We start from the raw sequence: 24,706 nt of genomic DNA, 5'->3' as shown, positions 1-24,706 counted from the left end.
TTTTATTTCCGATTTTGGACTCCGAAAGGAAAACTGAATTAAACTTTCAATGCATTACTGTAAAACTTGAATGAAGTAATTTTAAGGGTTATATGGTATTTAATTTTGTATTTAATATCCATATACAAGGCCTGTTTATTTAAACTTAAAAATAGATATTTTTAAACAATTGTTTTTTTTAAATAATTCTTTAAAAAATAGATAGAAGTTGCTTCTTAAAAAAAAGTTTTAAAAAAAATTGCTTATTTCAACCTTGTTCCTCCAAATGTTAGCCTTACATTAGTGATTCAGATATTTTTATTACGATATTAATCCATCAAAAGATAACATACAATCATATTAATTCTCTAAATATTTTATCACAAAATTAGTTTATCAAATATTTTAAAAGTCATGATATTTATCATTATAGACAAAAATAATGACAAAAAAAGACAATTTTGATAATTATTCAATATCATTAAGAGATTAATTTAATGACAGATTTTTATAAACACTTGGTTTTTCATGGAAATAACTTAATGACACATCTTCAAACAAAATATATGATAAATCTGAAGGATCAAATTAAAAATTTATCCTAAATTCCTGCACAAAGATACATTATGTTAAAATAATCAAAACATGAAAGGAATACCTAACTTGAAGGCAAAAGAGATGCAAAAGATGTCATGCAACAGAAAATATTCTTCTTGTCAAAATTTGATTTTGTCAGATATAAACATTCAACAGTTTCTCATACATACAACAAATAAGTAGAAATTTATGGCTTTGCTAGCTCGGGTTTTATTTATGGTATCAACACAATATTATACAAAACGAGAGAAGGAAGAAACTAGAAAAGATCAATCCCAGCTTATCTGCAGCTAATGCCTTGATGTGTCTAAGAACTTTTGTCAGTAGCTTTCCCTAAGGAGGTGAAGTTCAACCTGTAAATAAGGAAAATGAGTGGTAAACCAACTAAATTTGACACAGCTTAACCAGAAGATTTAAGGACATGTTTCGATAAGTTTTTTCATAAGCACTTCCAAAGAGAAAAATAGGAATAAAGATTAAAATAAGTTTCTCCATAAACTAAAATTAACTTATACACCAGTTAAAAATAAAATTTTGAAAAAACTAATAGGAAAAAACATTTACAAATTATTAATTTATACTTAAACTAATTTTAACTTATAACGACTTTTTTTTTTCTTTCTTAGAAGTGCTTATGAAGAAATTTATCTAAAGAGACCCTAAATCCAAAACAACTCAGGTCCATTACAAGAACTTATAAATCAAACAAACCATGACAAATACACAATGTTCAACCATTAATTATACTGTTTCTATAGTTTACCTGATAAGGGGCTTCCGCTGTGGCACAGGTGGTGCTGTCGGCTCCGCCAGCTTTGTCAAAATTATAAAGAAAAGGGGGGGTGAGGGAGAAAAGCATTAGTCAGAACAACTTCAATTTCTTAATTCTATTCACCGGCACAAAAATCAAGTAATTTTCACACAATGCCACTGTGTAACAGGAATATAAACTAGGAATGTACAGATTCTCCATAAAACAAGCAGAAAAAACATAATCCAACTTATTAGTTAGCTCGGAGATTAAGAAGTGACGGAAAGAAATGCAAATTCATAATCCTTGTGTAAAAATCATAATTAAACATGCCAAGCCAACTTTGTGCAGCATATAATATAAATCTGTATGGATATCAGATAATTACTTAACAACAAACATAATGACAATTTCTAACCATTTTTGAACCAAACATTATTCAAGAAAGTTATATCATCCAAATTTTATCTAATACAATTAAAAAAAAAACAGCAATAGCTAGAAGCAGCCATACACAGAATGACCAAGTTTTGAGCAACTATAGCAGACAATCACAGCAATAAGGAAAAGCCGGAATCTATGATCTATGTTTGTTGCAGAATGCAGAAGGATTGCAGATGTTAAATACTTATGATTTTTTATGGTATATTAAAAGGTTAACCTCAAGCTCTTCCGAGCCCCAATTTGAGTATAAACGAGTAGCAGAAGTGGTCTCCCGCTTGGGAATAATTGGTTCTGCAGCCACTGCACTCTCTGAGATTGAGGAGTCCAAGTTGCTGTTTTTCATGTTCCCGCCTAAATCTTTCACTTGATTTCTGTAATCAAGAATTTCATCTTCAAGCTCATCAGGTTCTTCTGAAAAGGCTTGTTGTGCATCATATGGACTACACATAATCTTCTCAATGGCTAGTTTTTCAGCTTCTTTAGAACTAGATGTATCCATGGCAGTAAGTGTTGCATTAACTTGTAAGTTGGTTCTCACTGATTCATTGGTCTCTATATCCCCAGGACACTCCCCTGAAGATTTCAAATCAGGTTTTTCACTCTGTAGTTCACTCATACTATTGATTTCTGAGTCATTACATCTCACAGAGCAAGAACTAGCAGTGCTAATAGGATTTCCATCTTCATGAACGTCCCTGCTGGAGGGAGGCAAAGATGTAAGGGACTTCGAATTTCTCAAGCTATCTACACTATCTTCTGCTTGTTTTCTCTTCCTATCATCATTTGCTCCTAATACAACCACTTTACCTTCTTGAGACTTTTCTGCTTGACCATGGCCAGAAACACTTGATTCTGAACTTTGCTTACTCTCCCAAGTTACTTTAGATAGGCTGGAAGGTCGAACACCACCAGGAAATACAAAGTTAGGTATACTACGACGTTTCACATGGGAAACATGGATATCCATTCCAGGTTTCCATAGAGTGTACATATTAACAGAATGCTTAAATTCTTCAACAGTTGGTCTTATATCGAACTGTTTACCATCACTGACAGGAACTCCTTGCTTACGTTGCAGTCCCATGAAGTAGGAGCAGTGGAAAGATCTGGATTTGTCTGAAAAGTCACCAGGATGTGGATGACACTGAAGCATGCCATAAGTGTGCCTCTCAATCTAGATGTTTAGAGGATAATTAAATTAGGTTACATATAAAGAAAGAAGAGAAGGAAGAAACAAAACAAGTCAAACAAAGATGTGTGAGAAAGAAAATAAGTCAAACAACAAACACAAACAATTTCTTACTTTCAATGTCAACTGGCGCAGGCGAGACACAACCCAGCCTTTCCATTTTCTAAGGTCTTCAGCATTCTCTGCTGATATGTCTATCTGTAAATAATTCTTATAAGCTTCAAAAAAGGAACAAGGCTCAAAAAGATTGTCCCAATCAGCTTTGTTAGCTTCCATAGCCTACAAATATCAGAGACATAAAATAAAGCAACACAAATATCACAATAAGTATAAAAATCATTGTTAACAAAAAGAGTAATCAGACTTATAGAACATAAGAAAATAAACAACCCTACAAGAAATTGTTGTTCCCCCGATAATGGCATTCAGTCTCATTATGAAAACTTTGATTCAATTAAAGGTATACATTGATAAAAACATAAAGCCAACTCATACCTAGAACTACCCAAACTGGCTGTCATCCAACAGACAATAATTTGCTTCTAGACCAAAGTTTCTAAAATTGAAATTACACTAAATCTGAGGAACAACAAAAGAAATGCAGATCACTGAAGCATCGACTCTAAATTTATCATGTTGTCAAGAGTGGGGACTGAATTTAATAACTGGTTCATATCCATATTTGAACATGGTAACTTTAACTTGAACATCCATTCCAAATCATCTTGAGCAATGTACTGCAGTTAGTGGCATGAAACAAAAAAATGTAACCTCCAACTAAAACTTGTTTCAATATTTAGACTTCATACACTGAACAAAGGCTACAAATATCTGACTGAAAGTCAAGCGTAGGTAATAATATATTAGCTCCAGAATACTAGAGGACAGTGAAATAGTGATGGAGAGAAAAACAAAAGACACTACAATACCAAAACCATAATTGGGAGAAGGAAAAACACAATCCTAATGTCAAGAGAGGTCATGGAGGTTAAATGAGTCAAGGAACACATTTGAAAGCTTGGCCATGGAATTCTGTCAAAACTTGTTTAAGGTAGAAATCATGGAGACAGAATTATAATGCAGTGTACTTTTCCTTCATGCGGAATCAGGGGATGTAAATTCATAAGCCTAGACCCACAATAAAGAAGGTTTATATTAGGAGAAATAGTGGTTCAGTAGGGGAACAAAACCCCTATAGTTGTAACTGATTATTAGTTAGCGTTAACTATAAGAGGTTATTGTAATCAAATGTGGGATGGTGAATAGATAGGAGTGGGAAATTAGAGATAGCTACCAAAATTGTAAAGAATGAGAGAATTGGGAGAGACGCTGGACTTCTCGAATTATCAAGTTATACAGAGATTCATTCTGTACAGAGACTTCCCTGTTTCAAGACTCTGACCACATTGGTACAGGCTTGATTTATGGTTCTCTTGAAAACGATTCACTTCTTATTCTGTTTCCAGTTTATCATAAATATATCCTTGATAAATTTATTGCAGTCATAGAGATATTGAAGAAAATCTTTTGACAGGCCCAATTAAAGCCCTTGGAAAGGATGGGCACCCTGCCATTTTCTTTAAAGAAAACTGAGAAGTGGTGGGTAACTACATTACAATGCTGATTTGCAGTCCTTAGGAAAATCACAATCCTAACAAGAAGGTCCACAAAAACACTGCTTGTAATCATCCCCAAAAACTGGTGCTTCTGGATTCATCACCCAATTCTGACCAAATGCTCTCTGCAATGAATTCTACAAGGGAGCGTTTAGTACACGATAAATTTTTTCTTGCTTGAGAATCGTGATTCCAAAGAATCATAAATCCTAACAATCATGATTTAAAAATCTTTTTATTGGTCATAAATGTTCCTGGGAATATTTTTAAATGTTACTTGAGAATCAATGAATTTTACTCCATTAAATAAACAAATAAAAGTAACATGATATTTTTACAGAATTAAAAAATTATTTTTACCACAGGAAGGATAGTTTTCCACCTCCTGGTGAAAATATTTTTGTGGAAAACTTATATCAAAAACATTCTTGGAAAACATTGTTTCCTAGGAATGTTATTTTAAAATAAAAAAGCAAACGCAAGAAACTAACATTCAGATTCCTAGGAAAGTCTTTACAAAAAAAAAAGATTCCTAGGAAAGTAAAAACTTTTTGTGTACCAAACACTTTCTAAAGATAAAACTGTTGAGCATCGGGGGGTTACCACACATATACACATGTCTCCACATTGGTTTGATATTGTTCGCTTTGGAACTAAGCCCTCACGGTTTTGCTTTTGGACATCACCCAAAAGGTCTCTCATACAATGGAGACAACTGTGTGTATATAAACTCATGTTCATCCTCTGTGACCCCACAGAGCTCACTCACGCTCAGAGTGTTTGCGCCGCCGCTCCATCGTGACCTCCCTCATGGGTTTATATACACACAATTATCTCCATTGATTGAAAGACCTTTTGGATGATGTCCAAAAGTAAAATCGTGAGGGTTTGGGCCCAAAGCGGACAATATCTCACCAATGTGGAGACATGTGTATATGTGTGGCAGTGCTCAACAAAAACAATCCTCTCTAAAAGAATTTAAGGAATGTTTGTTTTTATCCAAGAATTTTCCCAAGACACAGGTGGTTTCCGAGGGATACCTTAGAGAAAACTTGTCACACACAAGTTAGAACTACAAAATTATCTTTAGGCATGTCATTGAGAGGGTAAGATGCAAGTTGAGCAGGGGGAAGACACACTATTTAGCTATGGCTTCAAGAGCCCCTTCACCATATATGCAATGCCCATGTGACATGATTCATGCTGTTCCTCTCTCCTCGTGATTCTGAGGGTGAAGAACTGAAGACTGGTTTGGCCAGGCACCTGGGCTAAAACACAAATGGAGAATTACCCATTTTAAGTGCGTACTACTACTTGGCAGATTCGCATGAAGAAAAAGAAAACAATAATCACTAGAATAATATATGGAAATGGAATGGTATGGACCTCAAAGAATCAAACCATTCATTTTCCAAACATCACACAGTAGACTGCTCATTTCCCTAACACTGTCAGATGGTTCTCACGGTACAAGTCAGTCAAGAGATCTCTGAACATGTCTTATGTGACTGCCACCTAAAAAATATGGATTAATTTGGCAGCCTCTTTTAAAATTAGCTCTCCATCTCTGGTTGCATAAAAAGTAGATTGATGGGAATAACTTAACCTTTAGATGGGAATATAATTGTATGAGTTCTAGATAGCAAATATGAAAATGGAGGTGTCAAGAATTGTTATACAAACATTATGATATTTTAGAGACACCATGTAGCAGACAGGACCATCAAAGAGGCTCATTCTGGTTACAACATGAGACCAAAAAGTTTTGGTCAATGTTAGATGGAGTCCTCTTTATCATGGACAGATCAAAGTCAATACTGGTGGATCCTCTAAAGGTAAACCTGGGGTCCTTTTGGGGGAGGGGGGGGGGGGGGCGTTGAGGGAGACTGGATCGAAGGTTTTTCTCCACAAAGGTCACTGTACCTTTTATATGGCAGAATTATAGGGGTCAATCAATGGTCACCAAAAAGCTTGGAGTAGCAGATTCAGGAAATTAATTCTAGAATGTGACTTAGAAGAAGTTATACTAACCTTTTAAGTATTGACCGATCTTTGAGGAAACAGAGCAAACATATTACCAGACTTATCACAGATACATAACTGTGTGCAGAAAGATATAGGATGATTTGGAAACACACACTGCTAAAAGCAGATTGGCTTGGTATATGGAGACTCAATCATGGCTATGGACTGAAAAATTTGAGATTCAGCCCCACGGGATTTATCTCTACTAATTACTTCTAATGTTGTGACCATTAATTTGCCTTGCTTGCTTCTGTATATGTTTAGTTCTCTTTTTGGGACTTGACCAATGACCATCCATATCCCATCATACCAAACCCCAAAAAGAAGGGGAAAAAAAGGGTGACAATAATACCTCACATATTTCATTTCCCCTCTGAAACTCCTCCGTCATAATACGCAATGTACTTGATGACACATTGTAGCTAGAATTCATGCAAGGATAAGCAGGAGTTATTATCGGCATTAGGTGGAATCTATCCTTGGGATATCTTCTGGGATCCCAAACTTGAAGTCCAAATGATCCCTCTTCTATAGCACAAAGCATTACTGGATTTGGCCAATGCCACTGAGTATATACCCTGAAGAATCGAGACACTAACATATTAGGCAGTGCATTGGGAAATAGCTGGCATATTCGAGCAACAAGCAACGCCCAGTTTATACCACCAAGAAAACCTGTAACCTGCCGATAACATATCAGGAATAAGCAATTACATTAGTCAGAACATTAGAAGTAACAGTGAAGAAGTTGAAGCCAAAACTGAAAAAGAACACCAAACAAGTCATCTAGATTCTAGAGTAAGAGCTTTGACATACATTTGAATAAATTCCACGACGCTTTGCCCAAAACCTCATGCACCTCAATGTTGTACGAAAATTCTGCACCCCAGAAACAGAAACAATCAATGATAGGGGGAAGTCACATAAAGCTGAACATAAAAAAATTTTAAAAAAAATCTCTATCTATCTATAATATTTATATGCACTGCCTGAATATTTGGAACCAAACGCAGGACTTGATCAGTCACTCTACAACCATTAAGACTACGGACAGTTTGCTCATCTGCATTTTGTAATATTGACTCCTGGGATATATCCAAGTCCTGTCCCACAAACACCAGCCAATATTACTAAGAAGCAAATGAAAGGTAAAATACAATGTACGCTCTAAACTATATTCAAGCAAAATGAAGACAAAACACATGTAGGGAATAGAGGAGTATTTCCAATATCATTATATCAAGGTTTGTTTTCAAATGTGCCCAAATGAAACAACTTCTACCTATTAATCTTGCAGAAATCACTTACTTCAGGAATAACCCACAAAGATAATTTTGCATAAAGGAGATCTATAGAAACACCGTTGAATATGAACTTCATTACTGGTACATGAGCATCAGGCACAGGGTGCAACTCTGTTACTTCTGGCATCTCGGATAGCATCTTATGTAGCTCACCAAAGAAATCCTCCTAAGGCCAATTCAAACAACAGTTTAGCTGATGGAAGATAAGACCTGAGAAAACTATATTTGAACAAAAAAATGGTACAAATTATAATACATCTCTGGATGCATGTCTTGGCCCCACACAAAGAGTGTCTATATCTGCTCCAGGGCCATGTACCTACAAAATTAGAATGAAAATGGTAAAATAATGAAACAAAAAAAAATACAATTGTAATAAATATATTGGAACTATAACTAATATTTACAGTTTCTGGTGCAATTTTGAACATTGAGTGAGATAAAATAACATATAAATACAACATAAATCATCTGCATGAGCAGCTTTCCATATGACAATACAATCCTATCTCTCTCCCTCCCCAGTCCAAGCTTAAAGTGCAATGCAAAAATAAAAAAGCACACATGTATGAGTATGCATGCAAATTCATACCCCTAGTCGATAGGAGCCAGAAGTAAAAATCTTGGCATTTGCTTCTTGCACCAGTTGCTGGTTAAGTCCCTTTGCACGGCTAATGGTTTTGACCCAAATCTTCACAATCTAATTCATATTACAATAGCACGTCCTCAGTTTCCTTTGTATGGGATCAAGGATAGTAAACAAGTGTGTTGTACATGGCTCATATTTTATAATGGGGTAATTTTGTAGGAAGTAGATACATTGTCGAACCTCATTATATATAGATAATCATTTTGTCTTTGTGTGTTTATTTTATTTTCTTAGATTCCCGTTCAACAAAGTGCAATCAACAAAAGGAATTCAACCTGGTCTAGCCTGCCAAGCACTTCCTCCCTACGAACTGCCTCCTGCTGATTCTCATATAAGCCAGCATCTTGCAAATACTGAACATCCAGAAATCCATATTCAGCACAGTAACAATTGTAAAATCTCAACAACAACAATAGAATCCACAGTAACCAGAACCTTCTCAAGTTCACGTGTCTTGATCACATCATAATCTGTGGGTCCACCCAATGTGATGGGTTCTGTTATGCCCAACCATTGCTGCTGCCCATTATTGCGGTTGCTCAATCCCGGGCTCCCCATCAATACTTTGATACAATTTTTTTAATTATTATTGTAATAATTACATCTTTTCTTTCAATGATAGGGGAGCTATGACAGTTAAAAGTCATTCATAATATTGTACGGTTTTTTTCCAGACAAAATAAAACAAAAGGAGAAGAATAACATAAGCAAAAACAGAAACTATAACAAGGTGAAGATAATAGTTGATTATACACTATACAGTAATGGGGGTGAACAACTTAAAGCTTTAAACTTTGAGCTATATAAAATATATTCCTTCCGAGAAAACAATACAAAAAGGGAGTACAAAGGTACTATAGTATGGGGTTCACAAATTGAAATAAGAACCGAATCAGAAGAAAGTGATGAATAGATTATGAGAAGCGATTAAATGCGCATTGGGTGGATACAAGCCCCCAAATCTTCTAATCGAACAAGCCAAAGCGACTGGAGTTGCAACACAGATAAGAAAGAGAGGTGAGCGGTGAGGAATAAAGAGATATATACACTCACGGATTAAAACCTTATTACTGCAAATATGAATTTAAGAAATAAGAATCATATTTATTTGGAGTTTTAAAATAATATTTCTAGATTTTTAATTTACTTATAACTTTCCTTTTTTTATCTTAATTATTTTAAATCTTAAATATTTTTAATAATATTAAAAAGAATCAATTTTTAAAATATTTCTCCAGATATATTCTTGAAAATGTGATTTCTACAAATATCAATTATGCATTAAATAAAACATACCACACTTAAAATTATAAACAAAGAACAAAATAATGCTCTTATTTGTAATCATATCTCATATATCTGTAGAAATTAAATATTTGAAACTGTTAGGACAACTTATAATATTTTTTAGGATAAAATTAAAAATAATAAACAAAAATGTTTAAAATCTTATTATTATTATTATTGTTATAATTATTGTATTTATTGTTGTTGTTACTGATAATAATAAGAGAAATAATGATTGTAATGACAATTATTACTATTTATTGATGTTGTTACAACTCTCATTATCATTGTCGGAATTAAAACTATATGAGAGAGGAATTACATTAAATGTAGTGTGAAATGTTTGATCAGAGTAAAACAAATTAACACTAAATAATAGCCGATTAAAAATAACTTAAATGAGCACCCTCCGCAAAAGACAGTATAAAATCAAAGAAGCAATAATATGTACTAAAAGACAGGCCAAATTTGGCAAAGGAGTCAGCCAAATGGTTTGATTGTCGACTAACATAGACAAGCAAATTGTCCTTTAATAAATCGAGGTTATGGAACTTAGCCAACAAGAGATCACAAACTAATGGGCAAAAAGAAATGGTCAAAATTGTCGTCGGGTATAATTACCTGAAAAATCAAACTACATACGTAACATTATTTCTTCTTTTACATTATGGGACAAAATTATTCAAAAAAAAAGAAAAAGAAAAAGAAAAAGAAACCGAACGTGTCTTAAATTATGTTGGGTATTCGGTGCAGCCAAAATTAAGAAGGCGTCCTTCCAATCCTGCCCTCTGCCCTCTGGCCTCTGAGCTGTATCCACACTAGTTTCTTCAGCCAAAAGACAAAAGCAACGAATCATAAACTTTTATTTAAATATCCCATGTGCTGCAATCAATTATGAATCATACGTGCAAGATTTCTTGAGAGAAACTGGAACATTGATCTTCTTGGGATCCAAATTGATGGAACATTCAACCCTCTTGTAGTACTTGGGCTTCACCAATCTCCCAAGCACGTAAGCCCTAGATCGAATCACAAAGCTCAATTTCAAAGGCACGGGCACCGTTGGCATCCCCGTTGTGCTACTCAAACTAGCTCCACTTCCATACAAAGGGATCTTGTTCCCCATCACTGCCACACTCACCAATCTCGAACTCTTCCTTGACTGATAAAACTTGTTCAACTACAATCAAGTCAATTAACCACAAAAATCAAATCACCCCATAATCAAATTAATGTACGTACTATATATATATACCATAATTTATGACATTATATTATATATGTGTGACTCACATTTCCTGTGGCAATTACGATTTCTGAATAGGAGAGATCGAAAGGTGTCGATGTGACATGGACCCCGAAGAATGTGCCCGTGTTGCGATACGTGAATTTGACGGTGGAGTTCATGGTGATCATGTCGGTGGCTACTCCGGTGGAATCAGAACCAGCTTGGACTCTGAGATGGTCGAATTTGATGGTCTGCGAGATCGATGGACCCAGAAAGAAAAATAGAGAATTTTAGAGAGAGAAGAAAGACAGGGAGGAAGAGGAAGAGGAAGAGGAAGCGAACCTTGATGAGGACAGTGGGCTTCATGGGTCTGCTAGCGGCCCAGAGGATGAGAGAGAAGAAGGAGAAGAGAAGGAAGAAGGCGAGAAGGAAGGCGAGGAAATAGTATCGGCGAGTGAGGGAGCGGTGGCGGTGTTGGGTTTGGATTTGGAGAAGAGCCTCTTCTTCGATGACGTCGATGTCCTTCCAAGGTTTGTTATGGTTATGGGAGCGGTTGTTGTTGATGTTGATTTTGCGAGAAGCGGAGAAGCGGCTGGAGGAGGAGTGGGAGTGGGGAGGGGAACCCATGGGGCTGAGGACGGGGGTGGAGTGCAAGGACGTCGTCGTTTTCTCCCCATCGTGGGAGGGGCTTTGCACGTAGTACACCGCTCGCCGAGGGGACCGAGTGCTCGACGACGCGTCCTCCGAGTCTGTCTTCGCATGCATTTCAACCAATACCATGATCCTTCTTCTTTACGTACTCTTATAGTTTCATTAATTAAAACAAAACATTTGTGCTTTCATTAGTTTTAGTTGTGGTGGTTTGGACTTTTATGTGTGCTTTACAGTTGTCACCCAACACAATACGAATCTACTACGGAAATTTTATATTTTAAAACCACAAGTTTTGTCAAAAAATATTACTTACAAGTTGCCACACCAATAAAATAAATATATATATATAAATAATTTAAATATAGTTTTACAATCATAAGAATATTATCATACTAGATTCTCTTAACATAAACTCCATCTACAAATATTATCATGATGTGTTAAAAAAAATATAGAACATAGAAACAAAATAATATTAAATTCATAATATTAGTTCACAAAATATAATATCGAACACATACTACCACTTAACGGAAGGGAGAAAAGACAAAACAAACATTTACACTTCTAAATTAATAATCTTGAAACAATAAAATTTTCAAAACATTTTGAAATAATAAAATTTTCGTAACATTTTGAAAATTATTTTAAAAAATATCATATCCGAAAGGAAAAAAGAAACCTCAAGATTTGGCAAGAAATTAATTAAAATATATAAATATATAACCATGACGTTGAGGCTTTGTGAAAAACAAAATTAAATGATGACATTCACGTTGCATACATGCACCTAAATACAATATGAATGAAAGATTAGAGATTCATAATATAACATGTAATAAGCAGTAACAATTTTTGGGTGAAAAAAATCCAAGCTAACCAGTAAATTTATCTCACTCCAATAATACCTTTATGCATGCACATAGATAAACAATAATAAAAGACTCATTGTTTGGACTGAATGGTTATTGCTATCTTATTTTTTGAGCCCCCACTTCCACTTATCACCATCATCAGATAATGAAATTTGTTTGCCTTTCCACTTATCACTAATAGATGCAGTTTTCTTGACTTTACACTTATCACCAACAGATGCTGCAATTTGTTTGCCTTTCCGCTTATCACCAACAGATGATGATGTAGTTCTTTTGTCTTTAGGCTTATCACCAATAGATAAAGTAATTTGTTTGCCTTCCTTCTTGGACAATGCCTACAAACCATAAATTATAGTTAAATTATGAATTAAAACATCAGTCATGCATTTCTAATCATATGTATAATAAGAAAGAACTTAAATTCAACAACACGTCAATCAAAGGGAAATACAAGATAAATGGTCGGTATATAATCTTTGGAATTACTTATTTTGTGGGTTAAACAAATTATATATAACTCAAAGAACCAAATAAACAAAACCCTTTATAATGGCTTGGAAATGTTTGCAAATTGTCAAAATGAATTCTCATTATTCCTACTTTCAAGCCAAACACATCTAAGTAGCAACAATTGGTCAATATTATCACAAGTTTGAAGATGGAAACCAAGTAAATAACATATGCTTCTATATAAACAACACCAATTCCAAGTTCTTAAAATGAAAAGCATGAAAATGAAAAATGCGTGTTATTTACCGATTTGACCTCTTCTATTGATTGGAGCATCTTTTTACTTTTCTCTTGATAACATTTTGCACAACAAGTAGAAAAATCTTTTTTATACTTCATCATCTCTCTAAAACCAGAACTGCACAGAAAATAAAGCAACATTTACCATTAGTTTGATGAGAATCAATAAAATTTACAGTAAGAAATATAAATTCAAATTAATTAAACAAGTGAGGAAAATATAAGAAAAAATAACATTTATTGTTAATATTACAGTTATGTATATAATCTCAATACGAGACAATTGCTCTTATTCCCCCTAATATATAATTAAGGAAAATTACTTAACAAATGAAGCATAAGGTAGAAAAGGTAAAGGAGAATTTGGGTTAGGGAGAAAAATATACAATTTAACCTTATTATTTTATGTTTATCCCTTTAAATAGTAATTCTTCACCTAAAACACATGTAGTGAGAATTGAACCAAATCATACTTATTATCTTTCTTTGAAGCTTGTTTTAAATGAGAAAATGTTAACTATCCTCTAAAATTTTAATTACACTAAACTAGCACCTTCTTTGTCCTCTTATATCTTGGATTCATAGGACCTATATATATATGCAGAGATAGAATATAATGAAAAGGTATATTAAACAAATAAAAGTAGTGATGAATTAATGCAAACAAAAATGAAAGTACCTTCTACACCATAAAAGTAGATTGACACGATGACCTGATGTTGTAGCTCTAGCACCATGGCGGTGACGTCCATGATGAAGCACAGCTCGTCCAGGGACATGGAAATAGTCAAAGGTTTCCTGCTTTAAAATAATAGACTCCATAAAAATGTAAAAATAATGAATACTGTTTAAGTAAGTATGTATGAAAAAACACAACATTATTTTTTTTAACTACTTCCATCCCATCCATTTTAATAATGGCTTCTATGAAACCATACGAAAATTTTCAAAAGCACTAAATATATTAATTAACAATTTAACATAATTATCTCTTTGTATCACATGCTTAAATTTTCTAAAGGCCAATTAAATGACTGCTAAGAAATCAAGAAAAATCAATATAAACACTATAAGCCAGCTATATATATATAAAATTAAACGGTCATCAAGTTAACTATTGTTTACCATATTATAATGATAAGAGTTGAGTTGGTTTGTTAAAAATTTTTTGTCATTATTCTCGTCAATGTTCAAATATCATATGGTATAGTTTGAGAGTAGAATAATGTGTGCTTATTATCAAAAAACTAAGCAACACAAAATCTTTCTAATATCAATCTACTTTATGTTTCTACATCTCCATCAATTACCTTTGGATGAGTTTCTGTGCGTAAATGTTTTTCACACCGCATGCCGCGAAAAAATAATTCTCCTCCAGAAAATTGTTTACCCAAGCAAACATTCAAGGTTACCTCTGAGTCATCAACATGGAAACCTACAAATAAAGGGAAGTATGTAAAATGGTTTAGGAATATTGTATCACCGAAGCATTTAAATTCCAAAAAAGATTTTATGGCTTTTACTAAATTATGGATTCAAATTACAACACATATAAAAAAGATGTCAAGAGTATTAGCAACCAAAAAACTGTTTAGCAGTAATTATATAGGCATTGCAATATTCACATATAAAGATACTAATTTTTTTTTATAGTATATGAATGTCCAATAATATACACATAGCCTATAACAAAATCTCATTTTCCCTAAAGATAATTAGCCTTCTCATATATGATAAACATATTGATGATCTAACGAGAATGTTGGAAACTATCATAAGAAAACGTGGGATAAGTATAACTTTTACCTAAGTCAGTGTCTTTATTTTTACCATATTCAACAACAAACCCATGATGAGAATCCAGAGTTGATCCACCAATTTCTGAATAGAAAACTGTATAACAAATAATTAGTTGACTGAAATACACTTTAGAAATGAAAATTTTAGAAGAAGATCACTACTGACTAATCTTTTTTGTTAATAAATACATAAACGTAATAATTGGACAAATCACCATTAGATAAAGTAATAGTGTTCACATCATTCACCTTTAGACAAAGGACAAATAAAACTTTCCATAAGCTTGTTAAGCATGGTTTGAAGGCCAAAGTCATCGAGTACAGCACCATACTTATTCATTGTATTGGGACGAATAACTTGAAAATTTGTTTGATTAACCCATTTCTCAAAATTTTCAACCTAGAGAAACCAAAAAAATCAACACAGACAAAATATATGTATAAACATCCTCCTGCAAAATTTAACTTAAGAAAAAGTTATTTATTCATGTTGCTTATTCTCCGATAATTTAAATGATAAAATACCTCAGATATCAATAACTCACAAAAGTGTGGTTGAAACATCTCAAATGTAAAAATGCCTGGAGCAGGCTCAGACACTATACTTCTAATGCTTTCTTCTGTATTATCATAAATTGCTTTAAGAAATGTTGGGACAAAGAAAGTTGTAGGATCAACAACATATATCTCTTGATGTCGAGGCTGCAAAATTGTGAGATTTCATGTTAGTCTAACTAAAAAGAATGTGAAGAAGAAGGAGATGTGACAAAGATTGTCCCAAAATAGAAGTTATGTTTTATGTAATTATTATTTTTAATGAAATATTCATTTGTTTAAAAACAAACTTGTAGATATTGAAATGTCAAAAAAAAATTTGAATAGGAACTAAGTGCACATGAAAATTGCACAATCTAAATTCACATTAATATTTAGCAAGATATGAAAAAAAAAATTGTAGAGAAATAATTTTTCCAAATTATTATTTTATATTTCAAATTTGAATTTTTTTTTATAAATAATAACACTATTATTATCAAACAAAAGGTTCTTACTATGTTATTTTAGTTTGACTTTAAATAAGAAGGTGATGGATACTAACCCATACAATTATGAAAGAGATAATATTTTAATTCACCAATTTCATTTTTTTTTACTTCTTATAAAAAATTACTTTTAAAAATGGAGGTAAACCCTATTACATGATAATAATAATAAAAAATAAGAAAATGTATTTGTTTAATATAAAAAATCGGAAAGAAGGTCAAAAATAAAATTTTATTTTTTGTATTTTAATTTTTTTTGTCTTCTCCCTCTCACCTACTTAACAAGGCAAATGTGAGTGAGGTAACAAAACATAACACCATATCACAACAAGTGAAAATTAATAATTGAGACGGTTTTAATTTGGTTTAGAATTTTATATATTATGAGCTTAAATAAGTTTTTATCATTATAAAATGAGTAAGTTTTATTTTAGTCCTTATTATTTTTAGTTCATATTATAATATGATATAGATTAAATATTTATTTTTAATTAAAAATTACATGGTAATCTCAATTGACATTCTTTAATGTTTGTAATATCACATGTTAATAACATGTGACAAACTCTAAAAGAAAATTCTACATACTTAAAATGAAAGCTTAGGAAAATAAAAATCAAAGAAAATATTTTATAAAATTTAAAATTTAAAATTACTTATTTTACAACACAAAAAATGTGATTTAAAATTAAAAAAATTATGCAAGCACCAAAACATATTTCAATTTATAATATATTTAATATGTATTTAGAATTTGATCGAAATAAGGTTTGTATAAATTTCGAAGTATGACTCATTATTAATTATTAGCCCAATTCATTAAAATTTATTTTATTGATAATTTAATAATGTGACATTATTTCCTTAAAGTTTTAAAGTTTTACAATAATTTCATATCAACAAAATTAGACAAAAAAAAAAATAGACCAACAACTAATGTACAAATAATTTAGTACTTATCTTGTCCTATACCCAAACTTTTATATATATATATATATATATATATATATATATATATATATATATATATATATAATTTCAATCTAATAAAATCATATCATTAATTAACATTTGGAGATTGCATACCTTATAATTTGAAAGTATCATGCGTCTGTATTCTCTTTGCTTTTGATCCTTTCAGAATAACATTTAAACCATCATAAAATTATGTACTAAAACAATAAAAAGAATGATAAAAAAGGAAATGAATAGTAACTTAAAATAAAAATAAAATGATGATGAAGTGAGTTTTATTATTTTACAATATATTTGACACAAATAAAATTTTTTGTGAAGAAATTTTTTCATTTCATAACAATGAACCAAAATTTCCAATAAATTAAATGTAATAACAATATCAATAAAACTTTTCATTCTTAATGTGTTTGTTTTTCCCTTACCAATTTTTATAATTTGTTTTACACCATCCAAAAATATCTAAACTATACATTAGAAATTTAACAGTATCAAAATTTAAACTAATTAATCATACCAACTACAATCAATTCAAACAGCATAGAAATTAATGTTAATGTTTGAAGGTGATAAAAATTCAAGATATATACACCTCAAGATAAAAACTTATGTCCATCTTAATGAACAAAAACTCAAATATTTTGTTATAGATCATTTTGATTGTTAACACTCAAAATTAATATGCACTTCATAAATATAATTTTTGAGTTCTGTTAATGAAACAAAATATTCTTGTCACTTCACAATGTGATCAATGTGGCTTGAAACACAAGATAAGAAAGGTTGAGGACTAATAAAATATAAACATAGAAAATTTTATATCATTCCGTTCCATTTTTCAATCAAAGAAAGCAAGCACTTGCACAACAAAGTTCAAAATTAAAAAAAATGTAATAAAAAACATACTCTATTTCGCATTCCTGGTGGCAAATAATCGAGCAAAATGTTGCTCATGTACTTAACCTTTTCAGCACGAGAGATGGTGAGCATGTCAGTTGGGAGATAACTTTCCAAGGAACTGAAAATTTCACGAGAGAAATCTGATTTCAAGTCATCATATGTTTCTGACTTGTGATTCTTGTGTGAATTTTGCATTAGCCTTCCTTTCGATTTGTGAGCATTTGGGACTTTTGTTGTGGTGACATTACTATTATCGGGATTGATGCTCTTGATCATTGGCAGCACTGCCTTCCCTCGATCACTGGAGCCATCGTGAATTGACTTGTCTTGAGCCATGTATCTAGAAAAGTTACCATTTTCTTTATAACATGAAGTTTCCAATTGAAAAATTCAATGTTTGAGGGTAAAATTAGGGTTTTCAATTTCATTTCAAAAGGGTTGATGCTTAATGATTTTGATATAGATGAAAAAAATTTAAAATATAAACTTAATAATACTAATACTAATAATAAAATTGATGCAAAGATATAGGTATTACTTTTGTGAAGGTTCCATTTGGAAAATTCAAAATTTGAGGGTAAAATTAGGGTTTTCAATTTTATTTTAAAAGGTTGATGCTTAATGATTTTGTTATAGCTAAAAAAATTCAAAACATAAGCTTAATAATACTAATACTAATAATAAAATAGATGCGAAGATATAGGTATTACCTTTGTGAAGATCTTAGTCGCATAGCACCGAATCGAGTTATTTTCATATGTTTTTTCCTTCTCCAGAGAGTTGATACATTCGACCGTTCGGCCGGTCTTCTTTGTGTCTCACTTAAAAGTTCAATTTATATAACCCTAGTTTGACTAAATATGTTGATGTAGCGAAGATTCTACAGAGATTCTTCTTAACTCGACCCGCTTTGCAAATTAAGTTTATTTGGAATAAATTTTATATTTTTTTTTGTAAAATTTAATAGTATTATGTAGATACATAGACATGAAGTTTGAAAGGGAATTTGGATTTCAATTTTAAATTCAAGGAAGTATTGTTCAATTGATTTTGTTATAGATAGAAAAATTCAAATATAAATTAAACAATTAAAAAATATGTGAATATGTAAATAATAGTTTTGTAGATATCTTAAAACGTGATTTGATTTAACGGGGTGAATTATCTTCATATATTAGTTTCTTCTATTAAGAAATATTACAAAATTTGAGTTATTCAACCTTATATTTGTTGTTACAAGTGAAGTAATTAATTACTCTACACTATTTAAATTACCCTTCTTTAAAATTTCACTTTAATTATAAGTTATATAACCTATTTAAAAGATATGAAAATGAAGATTTTTCTTAAGTTAGGTTTGTTTCACAAACTGTGTTTATTTGTTATAAAATTTATGTCTTTTGTAAAAATTAAATGTATTATGCAAATACACAGAGAATGTAAATATTTTTCTTAATTTGATGTGGTTCCCACTGTTCTTATTATATAGTGTATAATGTATATTTCTTTAAGTAATATAACATTAACTTTTACTACATACATATATTGATAGGCGTTGCTCATATTCTTCATAAATTATTCGTCTTAGTAGTACCTAACTATAAAATTATATTTATTTGATATAAAACTTATTTTGTTTATTTAAATATATGTATATACACAAATCATAGGTGACAAAATGAGTTAGTTAAGTCAATCTAACCTAAATATATTAAGAATGAGTTGCAAAAAGATTTTACATTAAAAAATAATTGACCAATAAATTTTTGAAAAATATGTTTTGTTTTTATGAGATATTTAATTTTTTTGTGTGTTTAGAACACAGCCTTAATATTTGTGAGGTTCTTATAAACTTGATCAAAATAATTTAAAAGACTTATAAACAGAAATATGTTTTATAAATCTAAAATTCATCAAACTCATAATAAAAAGGAGATTAATTAAATTCAAGTTTTAAAAGACAAAAAAAATCACTTAGAAGATTAAAAAAAACATTTTTTTAGACAAAAAAAAAAGTCTAACATTATCAAACTCGACTCATATCTATTATTCCAATCGAAAATTAAAAATAATCAATGATTTACAAACCTAATACCTTAACTAAATTAATCATGGTTATAATAACATTGATACTGTTATTACATAATTAACAAATTGATTACACGAAGACACACTAGTGTTAAAGTCGATTTTTTTTTCATTTGATTAAACATGGAATTAATCCATTCAAGCAAGACTTTTTTTATTTGTGAAAATAAAATAACTTTTTGTTTTAATCAATTATAGAATGAATGAATCAATAACAGATGTATGATTGACTTTGAACAAATATTTTGAAAATATCGTTTTAATCCGCCGGCGCCGGTATCTCTAAACAATGTTGTGGCAATCAAAATTCCTCCGGCTCCGCCGCCACCACCGGCTGCTACCATCCACGATTTCCTCTCTGCGGCGCTGCCACAGCGATTCAGCCTCACCTTCTTCTTCTTCTTCTTCTTCTTCTTCACAAAACGACGCCGAATCGACGGTGACCCACGTCGTGGAACTTCTCCAACAGCCAACGCCTCGGTGGGACTACGATCAGCTTCGTCCCTTTCTCGTCGACGCCTCACACCATCTCCTCCAAATCACTCTCCGCTTAAACTCCATTCCCAAAGCCCTCGATTTTCTCAATTTCCTCAGAGACAAAACAGAGATCCACCACCCCCAAGCCCTCTCTTACGCATTCGAGGGCGCTCTTGAACTCGCTTCTCGACACCCCAATTCGCAGAACGAGCTTCTCATGCTTCACAGTTACCTAAAGTCCAACGCTTGTGCCATCTCTCTCACTGCCAATTCCGCTTACCTTCTTTTGCAGTGCTTAGAGAGGGCCCAAAGGCTGGACGACGCGCTTCTTCTGTTCAAGGAGCTCGACCCTTCTTCCAAAAGTTTTCGATTTTGCAACGGGTTGCTGAGGGGGTTGTTCAAATTGGGTCGCACTGATGATGCGCTCTACGTGCTCGACGAAATGCTAGAAAGGTGTTCTGGTTTTCCTCCTGATGGTTTCACGGGTGAAGTTGTTTTCGAGGAGTTGGCGAAGCGTGTGGGACGCGGAAGAAGCTTTGCGGATCAGGAAATTTTGGGGTTGGTTACCAAGCTGTGTGAGCATGGAGTTTTCCCTGATGCATTTAAGCTTACCCAAATAATAACCAGGCTATGTGGGAACCGGAAGAATGATGTCGCGTGGGAGCTTTTGCATGGTGTGATGAGATTGGGTGGTGCAGTTGCGGTTGAAGCTGTGTCTTGCAATGCTCTTTTAGCTGGGTTGGGAAGGGAGAGGGACATTCAGAGGATGAATAAACTGATGGCGGAGATGGAAGAGATGAGGATAAAGCCCAATGCTGTGACATTTGGGATTCTTGTTAATCATTTGTGCAAGGCTAGGAGGATTGATGAGGCATTGGAGGTGTTTGAGAGGTTGAGAGGCAAAGGAGAAGGTAATCGGGTTGGTGTTGAGCCTGATGTGATCTTGTTTAATTCTTTGATTGATGGGCTATGTAAAGTTGGGAGGGAGGAGCATGGTTTGAGTTTCTTAGAAGAGATGAAAACAAAGAGTAAATGTAGGCCAAATTTTGTTACATATAATTGCTTGATTGATGGGTTCTGCAAAGCTGGTAACATTGGTAAGGCTCGTGAGCTGTTTAATCAGATGATCGAGGAAGAAGTGCATCCAAGTGTGGTCACCCTCAATATATTGGTTGAAGGTTTGTGCAAACATGGGAAGGTCCACAGTGCAGTTGAGTTTTTCAATGAGATGAAAGGGAAGGGGTTGAAGGGAAATGCTGTTACTTATACTGCGCTGATATCTGCCTTCTGTGGTGTCAACAATATTGATAAAGCCATGCAATACTTTGACGAGATGTTGAGTTCTGGATGCACTCCAAATGCGGTAGTTTACTATAGTTTGATATCTGGTTTAAGCATAGCTGGAAGGATGGATGATGCCAGTGCTGTTGTGTCTAAGTTGAAACAGGCTGGGTTTGGTCTTGATATAAACTGCTATAATGTCCTTATCAGTGGATTCTGTAAGAAGAATAAGCCGGAAAGAATTTATGAAATTCTTAAAGAAATGGAAGAAATTGGGGTTAAGCTTGATATTGTCACCTATAACACTTTGGTTTCCTACCTTGGTAAAATTGGAGATTTTGCAACTGCCAGCAAGGTGATGAAAAGGATGATTAAAGAGGGTCATGAGCCCTCTGTTGTCACATATGGAGCAATTGTACATGCATATTGTTTAAAGGAGAATGTTGATGAGGCCATGGAGATTTTTGAGGAAATGTGTTCTAGATCTAAGGTTCCTCCCAACACTGTGATTTACAACATCTTAATAGATGCTCTTTGCAAGAATAACGATGTAGAAAGGGCTGTTTCTTTGATGAATGACATGAAAATAAAGGGGGTTCCTCCTAATACAACCACGTATAATGCTATTCTTAAAGGAGTTTGGGATAAGAAAATGTTGCAACAAGCATTTGAACTTATGGACAGAATGATTGAAGACGCATGCCATCCTGATTATATAACCATGGAGATTCTTACTGAATGGCTTACTACGGTTGGTGAAATAGAAAAACTGAGATGTTTTGTTCAAGGGTATCCGGTCTCTCATCCAGCATCATCTCAAACTTCAATTTGTTTATAATGTGCTTGAGCAATGCAAGGGTTTTATCTGTTAAAGCTCTACAGTATGATATTCCCTTTGAAATCATTTATAAAAAACGACGTGGCTGATAGGTTTCATGCCAAGCTTAAATTTGTTCCCAAGTTTTGAACCTTTGACTTGACACTAGTAATTTAATTCATCGACTTATTAAAGATATGAGGGTTTTTGTATGGAAGATGACCTTGGGTGCGTGTATACACACACGCACACTCATCAGGCTGAGGTCAAAGGATGTTTATCACACTATCCACCATCAAGGCATCAACTTTCATTGGAAAACATTCTCCTCCAATCTTGAATTTTGAAAAGTAGCTGTAAGATTAAGTTATCTGCCTATACGCACAGTATGATTTATACTACGCGTCTAGTCCCTACAGCATGAAATTATAAAGTCAATTCAATTCATTCATTCATTTTTCTATGACCATTCCAGGAAGTTGGAGCATCCTGCATTGCATATCTATCCAAATATGGTGTATTCAAAAGGGTGGCTCTGCAGTCATGGATCCTAAGGCTGCAATTTATTTTTCTTCTTTTTATTAATTCTGTAAGGTTTGAAACAGAAAATTAAGGGTAGAGATTAAAATTGTCTCTCTTCAAATACAAGTAATCCACATCCGATCAAAAGTTGTAAACCATGCTTTTACCAATTCATTGTCTTATCTAATATTTCAAAATTTATCACATGTTATTGATGCGATTCTCATTTTGCTCTGATCTCATGCTTAGTCCCATGGGGCAAGACCAAAGGGGAAACAAAAGTTTACTAACACGTGGAAGGCATCATTGATAAGGCCTTGCTCAACGCTGAGGAAGAGAATAAAGTTGATGGAGTTCCTAAATGCAAAAAGGGCAACGTACATAAAATATTTCTACACCTAGTTAAAGAGCAACGCACTTCTAATAATTCTACACCTAGTGTACACTGAAAATGTCATTAATCGTATATGTGAATATTGTTAATTTTATCTTGGTAGTAGTTAAGAATTAACTTTATAAGAAAAAATAGTCTATGCACTTATATTGTACTTTTTTTTACCCTATCATCCTATCTATCAAAATTTTCCACATAATAAGTTTATTGATTATTACAGAAATTACACATACCGTGATTATACTACCATGCATAGTTAATCATATCTGGTGGATAGACATCGAATGTAGAAAATGAAAGTTATATTTTCACGCATGGTTAATCATGTGGTGGATAAACGCTGGATGTAGAATTCTAGAGACAGTAATCCTAAATAAACAGAGGCATATCCATCAGCTAACAGTAACAGATACAACTATAATAATGTGACGATGTTCTAACGTGCTCCATTATTTAAACCATTAGATCTATTTTGTATTTACAGCAATATCCCTTCCCTTACCGTTGCCGCCACGGGCCTCCCCAGCCTCGTTGCCACCATCACCCACTTCTTCTATACATCACAGGCTTCTCTCTCTCTCTCTCTCTCTCTCTCTATATATATATATATATATATATATATATATATTATTTAGTTTATCATCTCACTATGGTAGATTACAATACACTGTAATTTCATTGACCCAACCCCGTGCAATCTCTTATTCCCTGATTCTCTTCATATTAAAATGTAAATGTTAAATATTCGAGCTTCGTTTTATTTCTTTGTAGGTGAAATACTGTTTGAAAGACAACAAACACTTTATCCATTTATCTATTTTTCTAAACAGCTACTAATTTCACAAAGAGGAGGATGAAGGACGCGATGAGGGGAGGAGTCATAGAGGGAGAGGGAGGGAAAAAATCTAATACAAGTGGTGTATGTTGTTATCTAAATACTAGATAGATCTAACGGTTGGATTACATACATAAATGGTTCACCGTAGACACCGTCCTATAACGTAACGTTCCAGTAAGAAGTATCAGCACAACCACTGATATATAATAGTTATTAACTGCATT

At 32.9% G+C, this 24,706-nt stretch overlaps 4 protein-coding genes across 6 annotated transcripts; 1 reads left to right on the top strand and 3 right to left on the bottom strand.

The window, feature by feature from the left end:
• Positions 1-669: 669 nt before the first annotated feature.
• Positions 670-9,606, bottom strand: LOC109803430 (nuclear poly(A) polymerase 1). 2 transcript variants are annotated; one of them, XM_020365004.3, is made up of 12 exons: positions 8,990-9,606; positions 8,830-8,907; positions 8,498-8,605; positions 8,162-8,224; positions 7,910-8,071; positions 7,591-7,704; positions 7,418-7,480; positions 6,954-7,283; positions 3,075-3,239; positions 1,989-2,945; positions 1,340-1,389; positions 670-929 (listed from the first exon to the last, which is right to left on the bottom strand). In XM_020365004.3, exons 1-12 carry the CDS (start codon positions 9,110-9,112, stop codon positions 884-886), a joined length of 2,259 nt encoding a protein of 752 aa, XP_020220593.2. In that variant the 5' UTR covers positions 9,113-9,606; the 3' UTR covers positions 670-883. The 2 variants fall into 2 exon arrangements, with proteins under 2 accessions (XP_020220593.2, XP_020220594.2); XM_020365005.3 differs by lacking the exon at positions 8,498-8,605.
• An 827-nt stretch (positions 9,607-10,433) lies between these two features.
• Positions 10,434-11,886, bottom strand: LOC109804286 (uncharacterized). Its single transcript, XM_020366091.3, has 3 exons — positions 11,412-11,886; positions 11,135-11,320; positions 10,434-11,021 (listed from the first exon to the last, which is right to left on the bottom strand). The coding sequence occupies exons 1-3, from the start codon at positions 11,847-11,849 to the stop codon at positions 10,734-10,736; spliced, it is 912 nt and encodes a 303-aa protein (XP_020221680.1). The 5' UTR covers positions 11,850-11,886; the 3' UTR covers positions 10,434-10,733.
• A 592-nt stretch (positions 11,887-12,478) lies between these two features.
• Positions 12,479-19,166, bottom strand: LOC109804521 (2-oxoglutarate and iron-dependent oxygenase domain-containing protein CP2). Its single transcript, XM_029272372.2, has 10 exons — positions 18,776-19,166; positions 18,072-18,405; positions 17,277-17,324; positions 15,673-15,849; positions 15,397-15,547; positions 15,155-15,241; positions 14,659-14,783; positions 14,028-14,146; positions 13,355-13,466; positions 12,479-12,933 (listed from the first exon to the last, which is right to left on the bottom strand). The coding sequence occupies exons 1-10, from the start codon at positions 18,820-18,822 to the stop codon at positions 12,700-12,702; spliced, it is 1,434 nt and encodes a 477-aa protein (XP_029128205.1). The 5' UTR covers positions 18,823-19,166; the 3' UTR covers positions 12,479-12,699.
• A 1,189-nt stretch (positions 19,167-20,355) lies between these two features.
• LOC109803287 (uncharacterized) lies at positions 20,356-23,476 on the top strand. Of its 2 annotated transcripts, none has more exons than XM_020364797.3 (2): positions 20,356-23,084; positions 23,204-23,476. In XM_020364797.3, the coding sequence occupies exon 1, from the start codon at positions 20,443-20,445 to the stop codon at positions 22,747-22,749; it is 2,307 nt and encodes a 768-aa protein (XP_020220386.1). In that variant the 5' UTR covers positions 20,356-20,442; the 3' UTR covers positions 22,750-23,084; positions 23,204-23,476. The 2 variants fall into 2 exon arrangements, with proteins under 2 accessions (XP_020220386.1, XP_082925092.1); XM_083068966.1 differs by having other exon boundaries at positions 20,356-23,114.
• Positions 23,477-24,706: the final 1,230 nt, after the last annotated feature.

The sequence above is a fragment of the Cajanus cajan genome, chromosome 2, assembly GCF_000230855.2.
Source record: "Cajanus cajan strain Asha chromosome 2, NIPB_CcT2T_4, whole genome shotgun sequence".
Taxonomy (NCBI): domain Eukaryota; kingdom Viridiplantae; phylum Streptophyta; class Magnoliopsida; order Fabales; family Fabaceae; genus Cajanus; species Cajanus cajan.
The sequence above is the reverse complement of the archived record's forward strand: the minus strand, read 5'-3'. Positions and strand labels throughout refer to the sequence as shown.

What these genes read in the sequence shown, in the direction of transcription:
- LOC109803287 (XM_020364797.3), top strand. Translation starts at nt 20,443, where the DNA reads ATGTTGTGGCAATCAAAATTCCTCCGGCTCCGCCGCCACCACCGGCTG.
- LOC109803430 (XM_020365004.3), bottom strand. Translation starts at nt 9,112, where the DNA reads ATGGGGAGCCCGGGATTGAGCAACCGCAATAATGGGCAGCAGCAATGG. An exon ending in CTGGCTCCTATCGACTAGGG is followed by an intron (nt 8,225 to 8,497) that starts GTATGAATTTGC and finishes CTAATTTTGTAG; the next exon opens with GTACATGGCCCTGGAGCAGA. An exon ending in CAAGACATGCATCCAGAGAT is followed by an intron (nt 8,072 to 8,161) that starts GTATTATAATTT and finishes AATTGGCCTTAG; the next exon opens with GAGGATTTCTTTGGTGAGCT.
- LOC109804286 (XM_020366091.3), bottom strand. Translation starts at nt 11,849, where the DNA reads ATGGTATTGGTTGAAATGCATGCGAAGACAGACTCGGAGGACGCGTCG. An exon ending in AGCCCACTGTCCTCATCAAG is followed by an intron (nt 11,321 to 11,411) that starts GTTCGCTTCCTC and finishes TCGATCTCGCAG; the next exon opens with ACCATCAAATTCGACCATCT. An exon ending in TCGTAATTGCCACAGGAAAT is followed by an intron (nt 11,022 to 11,134) that starts GTGAGTCACACA and finishes ACTTGATTGTAG; the next exon opens with TTGAACAAGTTTTATCAGTC.
- LOC109804521 (XM_029272372.2), bottom strand. Translation starts at nt 18,822, where the DNA reads ATGAAAATAACTCGATTCGGTGCTATGCGACTAAGATCTTCACAAAG. An exon ending in CACCAGGAATGCGAAATAGA is followed by an intron (nt 17,325 to 18,071) that starts GTATGTTTTTTA and finishes TTATTCTGAAAG; the next exon opens with GATCAAAAGCAAAGAGAATA. An exon ending in AAATAAAGACACTGACTTAG is followed by an intron (nt 14,784 to 15,154) that starts GTAAAAGTTATA and finishes CTTTATTTGTAG; the next exon opens with GTTTCCATGTTGATGACTCA.